The 12,568-nt window shown below is 51.0% G+C and overlaps 2 protein-coding genes across 3 annotated transcripts in view; one reads left to right on the plus strand and one right to left on the minus strand.

The window, feature by feature from the left end:
* The window catches only part of SPATA2 (spermatogenesis associated 2), a 10,641-nt gene extending 3,221 nt beyond the window's left edge, over window positions 1-7,420 (plus strand). For both annotated transcript variants that reach the window (XM_032387733.1, XM_032387734.1), the window contains exons 2-3: window positions 2,692-3,137; window positions 4,049-7,420. In XM_032387733.1, coding sequence (XP_032243624.1) covers window positions 2,802-3,137; window positions 4,049-5,275 — 1,563 coding nt within the window. In that variant the 5' untranslated portion in view covers window positions 2,692-2,801 and the 3' untranslated portion in view covers window positions 5,276-7,420. The remainder of the gene's footprint in view (window positions 1-2,691; window positions 3,138-4,048) is intronic.
* A 2,465-nt stretch (window positions 7,421-9,885) lies between these two features.
* Window positions 9,886-10,458, minus strand: LOC116621777 (interferon lambda-1-like). The gene has a single exon (XM_032387776.1). The coding sequence runs from the start codon at window positions 10,456-10,458 to the stop codon at window positions 9,886-9,888; it is 573 nt and encodes a 190-aa protein (XP_032243667.1).
* Between the last annotated feature and the right edge of the window lie 2,110 nt (window positions 10,459-12,568).

Raw genomic sequence — 12,568 nt, forward strand, 5'->3', positions numbered from 1 at the left:
CTACCCACCCCATATCCCCCCACTGCACCCATCCTAGGGCCTGGCACGAGATAGGTGCTGCATAAATACTTGTTGAACTTAGGAATCATGGGGTATGGGGAGGAACAGAGGTGCCGCAGAAGGTCAGGTTTGGAATCTTGGGTTCACTAACCCTGGCTACTTACAGCATGTCATGTCATGGAGCCTCTGTTCCTTCTCTCTCCAGCTGATTTCTCAGGATTCTTGGGAGAGCTCAAGGAGAAACTGCAGGAGTGGCATCATGAATGCATCATTCATTTTGCCTGTTTTATCAAACACCTACTATGTGCCAGGCTGTGTGTTAGGCACCATGGTGAACAAAACAGGTGTGGTCCTTGCCTTTGTGGAGCTTACTGGGTAATGGGGGACACAAGGTGAGGAAGTTAGTAAATGAATAAATAAAGTTAATAATCTCAAATGGTGATTATCCCAGGATAATGGGATGACGAGGGACTGGGAAGGGGGGAGTTACTGTGCTGGGGTTGCCAGCGAGGCCTCTGAGGGGTGACACTTGAGCTAAGGCCTGAATGACGAGAGTGAGCCAGCTATGGGAAGGATCAGAGGAAGAACATGCATAAGGAACAACATGGGCAAAGGTTCTGAGACAGAAATGAGCTTGGTGTGTTTGAGGAACAGACAGAAAGGTGTCTGTGGGTGGGACTTAGAGGGGAAGGGAAGACGGCTATGAGAAGGGAGCAGGAGGAGACCATGTGAAGCCTTTGACCTTGGTCAGGAGGTAGAATTTTATCCTAATGGACTTACGTTTGCCTCCTGTGCTCCTTAAGTGTATTTGTTCCTGAAGCATTGGGCTCCCTTGGCAGGGCAGTGGGTGGGAGAAGGTGGCCTCTCTGTCCCCACTTCTCCCGAACATCTCACCCCTCACCTCCTAGTTAAGATCCTCAGGAGTCTTCCCAAAGGAGAAGCCCGGCGAGCGGCTCGAGACGTGGATGATTTTATTGACCTCATGATTGCGGCCAGGTTTATAGGCCGTCAGCGCTTCCTGAGCTGAAGTCAGATCTGCTAAAGGCCTGCACAGGGCTGTCCCGTCCCGCAGCTTCTTTCTTAGTCCCTCGCTGTCTCCACAGCCGGCGAGAGCCTCCTTCACTTAGACAGGTGCTTGTGAAGCACATACCCCGCCTCATACCCCACCTCTGGCTCTGTGCTCGGGTTACCTCAACGAGGAATTTAGTCAGGATCCCTGCACCCTCGGAGCTTGTGGTCAGACTGGGCGAGGCTGAAAATGCGCATCGCCTCCTAGGCAGACATATTTGCCGCCTCTGATCTTACCTTCTGGAGAATGCTTGGCCTTGTGGCGGGGGTGTAACGCCTTCAGGGGGCAGCAGCAGCTGCTCGTATGTGTCCAGGGCTCGTTTCGAGCCAGTCGTCTGTGAAGAGTTTTATATACTGATGGCACGTAATCCTTCCACCAATTCTGGACTGTGGGTTCTATTATCAGCCCCCATTTTGAGATGAGAAAACTGAGGCCCACAGAGGCTGAGTCGTTCACCCAAGTAGCCTAGAGAAGCAGACCCAAGATTCACACCCAGGCAGTCCGGCTTTGGGATCTGTTGGTAATGCCTGTGCTGCGTCTCCTGGCCCTGGCCGTACCCCCAGTGAGTCCAGATTTCCTCCCGGCATTGTGGCACCAACCACATGGCTTTGCTCTGTGCATGTCCTACTAACCAGTGGCCAAGCGGACAGCAAGAGTGTATAAATTTGGTGTACCCCAGCTCAGAATGTTCTGTCCTCTCCCGGTGGGACTATAAACCTCTCTTAAGGAATAGGGGAATGCAGGCTGTCAAAGGCAGGTAAGACATTCTCCAGGGGTCAGCAGCTGGCGTGGTATGATCCTGTCCCTCTCCCCCTTGCTTTGAACTCTTTGGGTGCTTCACGTGCCTCTTTGAGTAAAAGGTACCATTGGGGCACGGGACCCTGTCGTGATGGCGCCTACGGCTTCATCTCTGGTCACTCCCTTCCCTTCCCCTCGCTGCCTCAGCGGCTCTGGCCCTCTTTCTGTCCCAAAGCCAAGCTCCTTCCTGCCTCAGGAAAGCAGGGCGTGGTGGTTAAGGGCACGGACTTTGGAGCCAGGCTGCCCGGGCTCTCAGCTCTGCCTCTTCATGGTTCTGTAACTTTGTGCACTTTCTTAACATTTCTGTGTCTTAGTTTTTACATCTGTAAAATGGGGATCCTATCTCCTAGGGATGTTTAAGAAGATGAAATGCGTTCGTGTGCATACGTGCCCGGTGCCTCGTGAGCGCCCATCGTGTTAGCTCGGGGCCTTCCTTCTTGGCGACACCTCTGCTGTCACATTCTCCGCCCACTTCTTTGTCTGGCAAACTCCTCATTCTTCAGGTCTAACCACTACTGCCCGGGGTGGGGGTGGGGGGACTTTTTAAAACTCCTCCTCCCCACAAAACCAGGTTAGGTGCTCCTAGTCATATTCTTAATTCGTGAGTTCAGCAAAGTCAGGGACCTATTTGTCTTGTTTCCACAACAACTTTGCACATAGTCCTGTTCAGTAAATGTGGTGAATGAATGAGCAGAAAGGGGCCAAGGGCTGGTGAGGCCCGGTGTAGCTCAGGCCTGTTCTGTCTCTCGTTTTGTTTCAGCGGCCACACGCTGGTATGTGGACCATTTCAAGGAATGACGTGCTTCTTGTTCTTCCCCTTCCAGAGCATGCCCCTAGTGCAGGTGGGCAACGTGCCAGTGCTTTTAGCGATGTCCCTGCCTCGGACCCAGAAACCATGGAGGAGATAAGGTAGCCCCCCCCTTCCCTGGATCAGATGGGGAAGCCCAGTTCAATGGATACAAAATATAAGGATGACTTATTTCGGAAGTACGTGCAGTTCCATGAGGGCAGAGTGGACACCACCCCCAGCAAGCAGCGGCCTGGCAACGATGAGTACCTTCGGGTGGCAGCCTCGACCCTGCTCAGCCTACACAAGGTGGATCCCTTTTATCGATTCCGGCTGATCCAGTTCTATGAGGTGGTGGAGAGCTCCCTGCGCTCGCTAAGCTCCTCCAGCCTGCGGGCTTTGCACTGCGCCTTCAGCATGCTGGAAACGGTGGGCGTCAACCTTTTCCTCTACCCGTGGAAGAAGGAATTCAGAAGCATCAAGGTAAGGTCTAGGGAAAGGCCGTCTGCACTGGTCCCCCTTCTTCCCCTCCCAGGCTGACTGGAGAGGGCTTGTGCCAATTCCATGCCTCTCTGCCCGCAGACCCTCCTGTCTTCCCCATTCCTTTGACGTAACAACTAGAAGGAACCCCTGGGGCTCCCTATCTTGCTGTCTGACCAGTGTCATCCTTTACTGGGTCCCTGCCCCTGGCAGCTCCCACCTGAAGCTGTGAGGTTGGAAAGGTAGGCAGCACCCTGGTGAGGCAGGGCCTTGAAGCCCAGGGCAAAGGGCTTGAATTTACCCTAAGTAGGCTGGGAAGCTTGCAAAGCATCCTTGTGGCTGTTGTATGGGAACTAGACTAGTGGGGCGGCGAGAACAGTTAGGAGGCTGCCATGGGTGTTGGGGTACCCTGAGAGCTGGTTTGGACTAAGTAGTAACAGACAGGAGGGTGGAGGATGGATTTAAGAGAGAAAGAGAACTCTGAATCATTCCGAAGGCAGTGACGGCTCAGGAGAGTTTCCACAAAGCCAGACAGTTATTCTTCAGAACTTCGCAGAGATGCCAGAAAGGAATATTCTCCTTGCTCATTGGGCGTTCTGCCTCTGCTCTGATCCCTTCTCTTCATCCCCGTTTGCCCTGTTTCCTCCTCATATGGAGCAGAGCTGCTGAGCCCCATATGGGAAGCTGGTGGCTTTGTGCCCTCCGCTCGAGGCGGGAGTGCCGCGCGGTTTCCCGCACATTCCCGCACACCATGTGCTGAGCTGGCCTCTGCCTGCTGCGGTGAGGAGCTGCTGAGATCCTTCCCCCCTCCCCCCGCGCTCCCCCTCCGCCTCGGGTGTGTTGGGCTCTGAAGCCGGCTCCGTGTGCGTCTCAGAGAGCAAATCCACCTCTCTTTTTCTATCCCCTTCTCCTAGACCTACACGGGCCCCTTCGTTTATTATGTCAAGTCGTCGTTACTGGAAGAGGACATCCGAGCCATCCTGCATTACATGGGCTATGTGCCTGAGTTAGGGACTGCGTACAAACTGAAAGAACTCGTGGAGACCCTCCAGGTGAAGATGGTCTCCTTTGAGCTCTTTCTGGCCAAGGTGGAGTGTGAGCAGATGCTGGAAATCCACTCACAAGTCAAGGACAAGGGCTACTCCGAGCTGGACGTGGTGAACGAGCGCAAGAGCAGCACGGAGGACGTGCGGGGCTGCTCGGAGGCCCTGCGGCGGCGGGCTGAGGGCCGGGAGCACCTGACGGCCTCCATGGCCCGCGTGGCGCTCCAGAAGTCAGCCAGCGAGCGGGCGGCCAAGGACTACTACAAGCCTCGGGTGACCAAGCCCTCCAGGTCGGTCGACGCCTACGACAGCTACTGGGAGAGCCGGAAGCCACCTCTGAAGGCCTCGTTGAGCCTGCGGAAGGAGCCCGTGGCACCAGACTTGGGGGATGACCTCAAGGATGAGATCATCCGCCCGTCCCCCTCGCTCCTGACCATGTCCAGCGCCCCCCATGGAAGCTTGGATGACCTGCCGCCCCCCTCCCCCAACAACGGCCTCGGCCTGCTGCGTGGCACATACTTCTCCGCTCAGGATGACGTGGATCTGTACACAGACTCGGAGCCTAGGGCTACGCACCGGAGGCAGGACGCCCTGCGGCCGGACGTGTGGCTGCTCAGAAATGATGCCCACCCCCTCTACCACAAGCGCTCCCCCCCAGCCAAAGAGTCCTCCCTGTCCAAGTGCCAGAGCTGCGGGCTGTCCTGCAGCGCCTCCCTCTGCCAGCGCTGCGACAGCCTGCTCTCCTGTCCCCCAGCCCCCAAGCCAGGCGCCTTCCCTGGCAAGGCCTCTGCCCACGAGAGCCTGGCCCACGGGTCGTCTCTGCGGGAGAAGTACACGGGCCAGACTCAGGGCCTCGAGCGGCTGCCGCACCTCCACCCAAAACCCAAGCCCTCCGCCACAGCCACCTCCCGCTGCGGCTTCTGCAACCGCCCGGGTGCCACCCACACCTGCACCCAGTGTTCAAAAGTCTCCTGCGACGGCTGTCTCAGCGCCTACCATTACGACCCCTGCTGCAAAAAGAATGAGCTGCACAAGTTCGTGCCCAACAACCAGCTGAACTACAAGTCCACCCAGCTCTCCCATCTCGTGTACAGATAGACTGGACCCTGCACCCCTGCTCCAAGGGCTACGCCACTGACTTTCCGGTCCCCTTCCGGGGAAGAAGTGTTAGTGTACTGATCTCAGAAGCAGAGACCTGCATTTGACCGTGTAGGTGTCAGGGGATCGTGGGCTTGGCTGCACCACGTGGGAGTTCACTTGGTGGCCCAGATATTTCAACTGACGGCTGCTTTATCACCGGACGAGGGGGAGGGTGGCACTTCCGTTCAGATTCATTTTTGCTGATCTCTCCACTCCCTGTTCCGTTGTTTGTTTTGTTTTCGAAGAGGATTTCTATCTCCGAGACCCCTGTCACACCCACCCCTCCCACTGCAAAGCCAACTTGGACTGGGAAGGGCCCTCCAGGTCACCTCCGAATGCCCACCTGGAGCGCCGAGCTAGAGGCCTGTTGGCTTGTGAAATGAGCCCTCCTGCCACACCGGGCCTCTTCCCATGGCTCATCCTTGGCCACCCCCTTCCCAAACGCAAGGAACCCCGCCTGGACTCCCGCACCCCGCTGACTTCCGCCTATGTAAGTCTCATGAGCGAGTGGAGTCCAGTCGTCCCTGAATGGCATTCTGTTGCCACCACAGCTCGGTTCGGCCCGTGGTGTCCATGCACTCTGCTCCGGCACATCCAAGTGTGGGCCTTCCATGGCAGGATGGACTGTTCCCCCTTTCTGTTGTTTGCACATGCCCCTCTTACTGTACTGTAAATAGATATTTTTGAGATTTATTTTTAAATAAATATTCAACTTGCCGTGTGTTTCACAGTGGTTCAAACATGAATTATGTAGCTATTTATACAAATGGCCTAGGTTCTTTAGTCTTCCAAGGGAGGGTCTCATGCCCTTCCGTGTTGTATCCTACACACACCACAGCACGAGGGTGGAGCGGAGAGTGTGGGGGCAAAGGAGGAGCAGACGATGTCCTGGAGTCGGTGGAGAGCCACTGTCTTCCCTACAATAAATCTCTATATACCTACCTCCAGCGTACCCTTAGGGGCTAGTGTGGGCCGGGAGGTCCGTGCGCCTGCGGACCACGATAACCTAGTGACCTTCAGGAGCCTCGCTCTGCAGATCGACAGCCTGGTCTTTGCCACTCGCTGCGTGTGAACCTCGCACTCCAAACATCTTGAGTCTTGTTTCAGAAGGAAAATCCTATGGGATTCCCCCTGCCCCTCCATCTCAGTGCTCTTTGCCTGTTTCTGGGACTCCTCTGCAACATCAGTGATCTTTTTTGCACTAAAAGTGGGCCCGAGTCAGCCTGTGCCCATCCAACGGATGTCTCCTGAGATACTCAGCTGAGCCTCAGTGCTTCCACACCTGAAGGCCCCTTTAACTCCGAACGACTGACCCCTGGATTTTCCTTTTGGGGTGCAGAGCAGGAGTGGGGCAAGAATTTGAAAATAAAACCGCTTCCTTGTGAACTACTGTATTTTAGCCATATGTGTTTGTGATGTACAGAGTATTATAGGAATTTACATGCAGTGGGTTTTCTGGTAGTAGAAGGAGGTATTCAGCGCTTGAACAAATTTAAATCTGGCTGAATCCTGAGGCCACTGTGAATTTGCTGATGTTCTTCCAACTCAGTCGAGTGATTTTAAGGTTTTCCAAATCTTCTATGGCTCTTTTTTATATATCTGGTAGAGCACATGTAGATGTTCAATGTGTATATACAGCTGAATTTCAACCACCTTTATTACTAAGACCAGGCCATTCCGGGGTCATCATCTTTGATGTTCTTCCTTTCCACATTTCAGAAGTATCGATGCCTGTTTTACTCTTGAGAGGGCTAGTTTGCTAGTTTTCCATTCCCAGATCGCTCCAGCCTACAGGAACTTCACCAACTGTGATGCCAGGTCACTTGTGCCCCCAGGGGGCAGAAGCAGGAGTACCCACCTCGTCTGGGAGAGAAGGTCCGGCACACGTGCCATCATGGAGATACCGTGTTCACAGACTGGAAGAGAAAACGCTCTGCCCCTGTCCTTGGTGTGTACCTTATTGTATGAGGTTGCTGTGATTGAGCTGGATAAATATATGCTAATTTAAAAAAGCAGATGTTTTGCATTTGATTTCTACCAAGAGTTGAAATGTTGAGAGATGATTTAAAAAATAATAAAGTGTCTTCCATTATTAAACCAAGTGTTTGGGGTTTTATGTCCCTCCCTCCTTGCTGCTTTTGAAGTTTGGGTTGCTTGGATTTTTTTGTTTGTTTTGCTCAAACCACATTCTTCAATGACCGGACTCACATTTTCTCCTCCACAAAACTGATAAGTGACAACAGGCGGCATTCTGTGTTCGAGGGCTCACACTGTGCGCTGGGTTATGCTGGGACTTTACGTGCGTGATTCCACGTAACAGGGTCCGCCTGCCTGTAAGCTAGGTCGTGTTATCCCCATCTTAAAGATGGGGAAACTGAGGTGTACAAAGTTCAGCCATTCTTCTCAGGACTGGGAGTGCAGACTCCAGGAGAAATGATTGTTGGTGGTGATTGGCAGGCATTGAATAACATTGGAGGACACAATGACAAAAATTAATTACATCTTTAATTCTTTTGATCCATTTAGATGCCTTAAGGAGGAAGTTTGTTCAATGCTAGCTTGTCTTGACCAAAGAGGAAGCAGGTGTTGGGCACGGAGCCTCAGGCAGAATCTTAGCTAGGTGTTCAGTTGCCTTCTATCTGGAGCAGGCCATACTGCTTTCCATCTACAGCAATGATAGATGACTTCAAAAATCAATTTAAGTGTTTTCTCAAAGGAAGGTTGACCTGAAAGCGGGATATATGGCAAAAATCTTGAGCGTGGTCTAAGAGCAGCTGTGGTTTAGGACATCCGGGCTCTCGGTAGCTGCAGAGTCTGAATGAGGGTGACCACTGCTGGGTTGGCCCCTACGAGGAACCTCAGCTATCAGGGAGAGAAGAAGCAGGTTTCTCTATTCTCATGCATTGGCGAACAAATCATCTAGGCCTCGGGCCAGACCAAGGCCCACGTAAGTGTTGGGTTTGCTGTTAGCTACAGCATGGGGAATGGCAGTGCTGGGCTCGGCGGCTTCCTGGAGACAAACGCACCCGGCCCGGGAGAGCCAAGGAAGCCAGGCCCTCACTCCCACATCCAAGGCAGAGCGCTGACTTGGGAGCAGATTGCTTCGTCTGTGGATGGAAATGACAAGCACAGTTAACATCATCAGGCCCACCAGCTGTCCCTGGCTCTGCTGCCAGCCTCGAGCGCCCGTCCGTGGCATCCCCCACGCCTGATTACCAGTCTCCGAGGGATAAGGGCTGTGGCAGACGCTCCCAATTGAACCCCGATCTCCTCTCACCCTTTCTCCCTTGGCCCTGATTTTTTAGACACGTGGCCATCCAGAATAAAGACTGCCTTTCCCTGCCTTTCCTGTAGCCAGGCATGGTTATGTGGCTATGTCTGGTCGCTGGGACGGAGAAGTGGTTTGTGTGGCTTCTAAGACCTGTCTATCAAAGGATCTTGTCCTTCTTCCCACCCTGAGCCTCCTTCCTGGCTGCAATGGCCGTGCTGGCTGGAGTGGAGCCTGATGTGAGACGGAGGCCGAAGCCAAGTGAAGAAGAGGGTGGGGCAGCAGTTGGAAGGGGCCGGGTCCCTGATGCTTAGGAAGCCGCCATCATACCCAGCCTGCCCTGCCTACCTCCAGAGTTTTTATGTAAGGAGGAATGAACTATTACCTTGCTTAAACCACATCCCCCCCCCCCGCATTTTCTCACTGAAGAAACCTTTTTATTTACAAATTTCATGTACATTGAACCCAGATTCAACAATTTAACAGTTACCAAGTTGCAGCCAAACTGGTTTCCTTTCTACCCATCCATCCACTTCCCTCATAAATTTCTTAAAGCAAATTCCAGATAGCTATTTCATTTGTGAATATTTCAGTATGTGTATGTAAAAGACAAGGACTTTCTATTTATCTTTTATTTATTTAAAGATTTATTTAAGCAATCTCTACATCCAATGCAGGGCTTGAACTCACGACCCGAATCGCCATGCTCTTCCAACTGAGCCAGCCAGGCGCCCCAAGACAAGGACTTTTAAAACACCATACCATTATCACATCTAAGTTTTTAGAATTCTTTAATAGCGATAGATAATGCAATCAATGTTCTGAAATCCAGTTGTCATAGAAATCCATATTTTAAAAACTGTATCAGGGCTCAAATAAGGTCTCCACACTGCAATTGGTGGATACATCTTTACGTCATCTTTACCCTAAAGGCTGTCCCTGTAGAGTATAGGGACCCCAACTTTCTCCTTTTTTCCCCTTGAAATGTTCTTGTTAAGCTGGATTTTTAGTCCTTTCAAGTTTCCCAGAGCCTGCATTTTGCTCATTGCAGCCCGCACCGTTGTTTAACACGTTCCTCTGTTCTCTCAGTCTTCACAGTAGTGGCTCTTTTTTTTTTTTTTCTTCTTATTCCTGTTTACTTGCTGCACGTTGTACAAAAGTAGAAAAATAAACATTTCTTATGGGTATAGAGCAGGGCTGCATAAATAAGGGATGGAGAGGAAATAACTTAAGGCAGGGGTGAGGCTCGGTGCCTACGTAAGTTCTGGGTCCCAGATGGGCTGAGGGTGGGTCCAGGTTCTCAGACGCACAGGTCTCCACTGGCAACACATTTCAGGTCCCGTGTGAGGAGGCGGAAGAGGTTGAACGTGATGGAGGCCTCGAGGCAGCCCTGGGACTCCTTCGGGGCCTTGTGGATCCGGTGCAGCCAATGGTGGAGGCGGCCACGGGCTCTGGGTCCTGCTGTGGGCTGAGCCGGGACACAAGCCTGGAGCTCGGAGTGGATGTGGCGCAGCATGCGGAGGGGCTGGTCCAGGACGACCCCCAGGGATGAGTCAGCCATGTTCCCCAGGACCTTCAGCGTCAAGTCCAGCTCAGCCTCCAAGGCCACGGGGCGCTCCCAGGCCTGCAGCAGCCTCAGGTCCCTGGTCCTAGGGAAGAGGCGAGAGCTGCAGCTCCAGTTCTTGGGCAAGAGCGACTCCTCTAAGGCATCCTTGGCCTTCTTGAAGGCTCCTAGCTCCCTCGGTGACAGAGATTGGAACCTGTCCATGTGGCAGGCCCTCCTGGTTGTGGTGGGTTTGGAAGTAGGGACAGGGCCTGCTCCGGCCAAGCCCAGCACCACGGTCGCCAGCACCAGGACCCACGCTGTCGCCATGGCCAGATCTCCAATGCTTTCCCTGCTGCATGGCTCTGCTTTTAGCCAGGCTCACTGGGCAACCCCGGCTGATGTATGTAAAGCGAAAAGGCAAATGAAAATTGGAATCTCCACTCGACGGGACAGGCGTACGTAGGTGGGGCCAGTCCTGAACCAGGTGAGCATGTGGAGCTGCGTGAGGCTGCCTGAGCCGCAGAGACAGGTCATCCCACAAGTCCCTCCTCTGGACCGGTGCCGAGAAGGAAAGAGAAACTGAAATTCACTCACAGGAGAACGCCTTGTTTCTGAGAAGTCCCGGTGCCTGGACAATCTTCAGTTTAGGGGCAGCCTTCAGCGAGCTGGCTTTGGGGAACCCCTTACTGAGGCTGAGGCAGGTAGAGGGATGGGAAAGCGGCTCAAGTGGGGTGGGGGCTGGGAGGTGGGGGTGAGGCTGCCTTACCTCCTTACCATCCTTAGACACTTAGGATGTCTAAGAAATCCTTGCCAAATCCTATGTCTTGAAACTTTTCCCTATGTTTCCTTCGAGGAGTTTTATAGTTTTAGGTCTTACATTTAGGCCTTTAGTCCATTTTGAGTTACGTTTTATATGTGGCGTAAGGTAAGGGTCTAACTTCAAACTATGTTTGGATATCCAGTTTCCCCACCACCATTTGTTGAGACTGTCCATACCCTGTTGTGTGTTCTTGACACCCCTGTTGGAGCTCATTTGACCATATACGTGAGGGTTTATTTCTGGGCTCTATTCTGTTCCACTGGTCTGTAAGTCTATGTTTATGCCAGTCCTACAGTATTTTGATACTGTAGCTTTGTATGTAATATGTTTTGAGATCAGAAAGTGTAAGGAGTCGAACATTGTCTTTTTAAAGATTGTTTCAACTATTCAGGGGCCCTTGAGATCCAATATAAATGTTAGGACTTTTTTTTTCTATTTCTGCAAAAATGCCATTGGGATTTTGATAGGGATTGATTGAATTGGTAGAATGCTTTGGGTCGTATGGACATTGTTACAATATTAAGTTCTTCCAACCCATGAACACAAGATGTCTTTGCATTTATTTGTGTCTTCTTTAATTTCTTCCAGTAATGTTTTGTAGTTTTTGGTGTACAAGTCTTTTGCTTCCTTAAGTTTATTTCCAAGTATTTTATTCTTTTTGATGCTATTGTGAATGGAATTGTTTTCATAATTTCAGATTGCTCATTGTGTATGGATAGAAGGCAACTGATTTTTTTAATGTGTTGATTTTATATCCTGTAACTTGGTTGAATTCATTTGTTAGTTCTAACAGGGTTTTATGTGTGTGTGTGAAATCTTTAAGGTTTTCTACAAATAAGATCATGTTATCTGAGAACAGATACAATTTTACTTCTTTCTTTCCAATTTGGATGCCTTTTATTTCTTTTTCTTGCCTAATTTCTCTGGCTAAGACTTCCAGTACTTGTTGAATTCAAGTGGCAAGAGTGGGCATCCTTGCTTTGTTCCTGATCTTAGAGGAACAGCTTTCAGTCTCTCACCATTGAGTATGATGTGTGCTGTGGCACATGTATTTTCATATGTGACCTTTATTATGTTGAGGTAATTTCTATTCCTAGTTTGTTGAGTGTTTTTATCATGAAAGTGTGTTGAATTTTGTTAAACTTTTTTTTTTCTGCATCAGTTGGGGCAACCATGTGGTTTTTGTCCTTCATTCTATTAATGTGGTACATCACATGGTAGTTGACTTTTGAGGCTTGCTCAGATTTGGGTTTGATTTTTTTGGGAATAAGAATACTTCATAGATGTTGTGTTCCTTCATCAGGAGGCACATGATGTTGAATTCTCTCCCTTTGGGATAGTAACAGCCATTAGGACTATTGTTTGGTGCGTAGATCAGCCATTTCATTGGAAGTTGCAAAAGGTAGATATTCCAATTCTAGTATTCCTTTGGCAACTGGAATACTTCTATAAAAAGAAACTTCTTTGTGGTGGTGTGACTCTACACATGTGATAAAACTGTATAGAACTAAACACACACACTCTCACACAGTACATGTAAAATGGATACAATTTGAACAAGATCTGTGGCTTGTACTAATGTTAGTTTCCCGGTTGTGACATTGTTCTGTATTTGTG

This window comes from Phoca vitulina, unplaced genomic scaffold (genome assembly GCF_004348235.1).
Source record: "Phoca vitulina isolate PV1807 unplaced genomic scaffold, GSC_HSeal_1.0 scaffold50, whole genome shotgun sequence".
Lineage (NCBI taxonomy): Eukaryota > Metazoa > Chordata > Mammalia > Carnivora > Phocidae > Phoca > Phoca vitulina.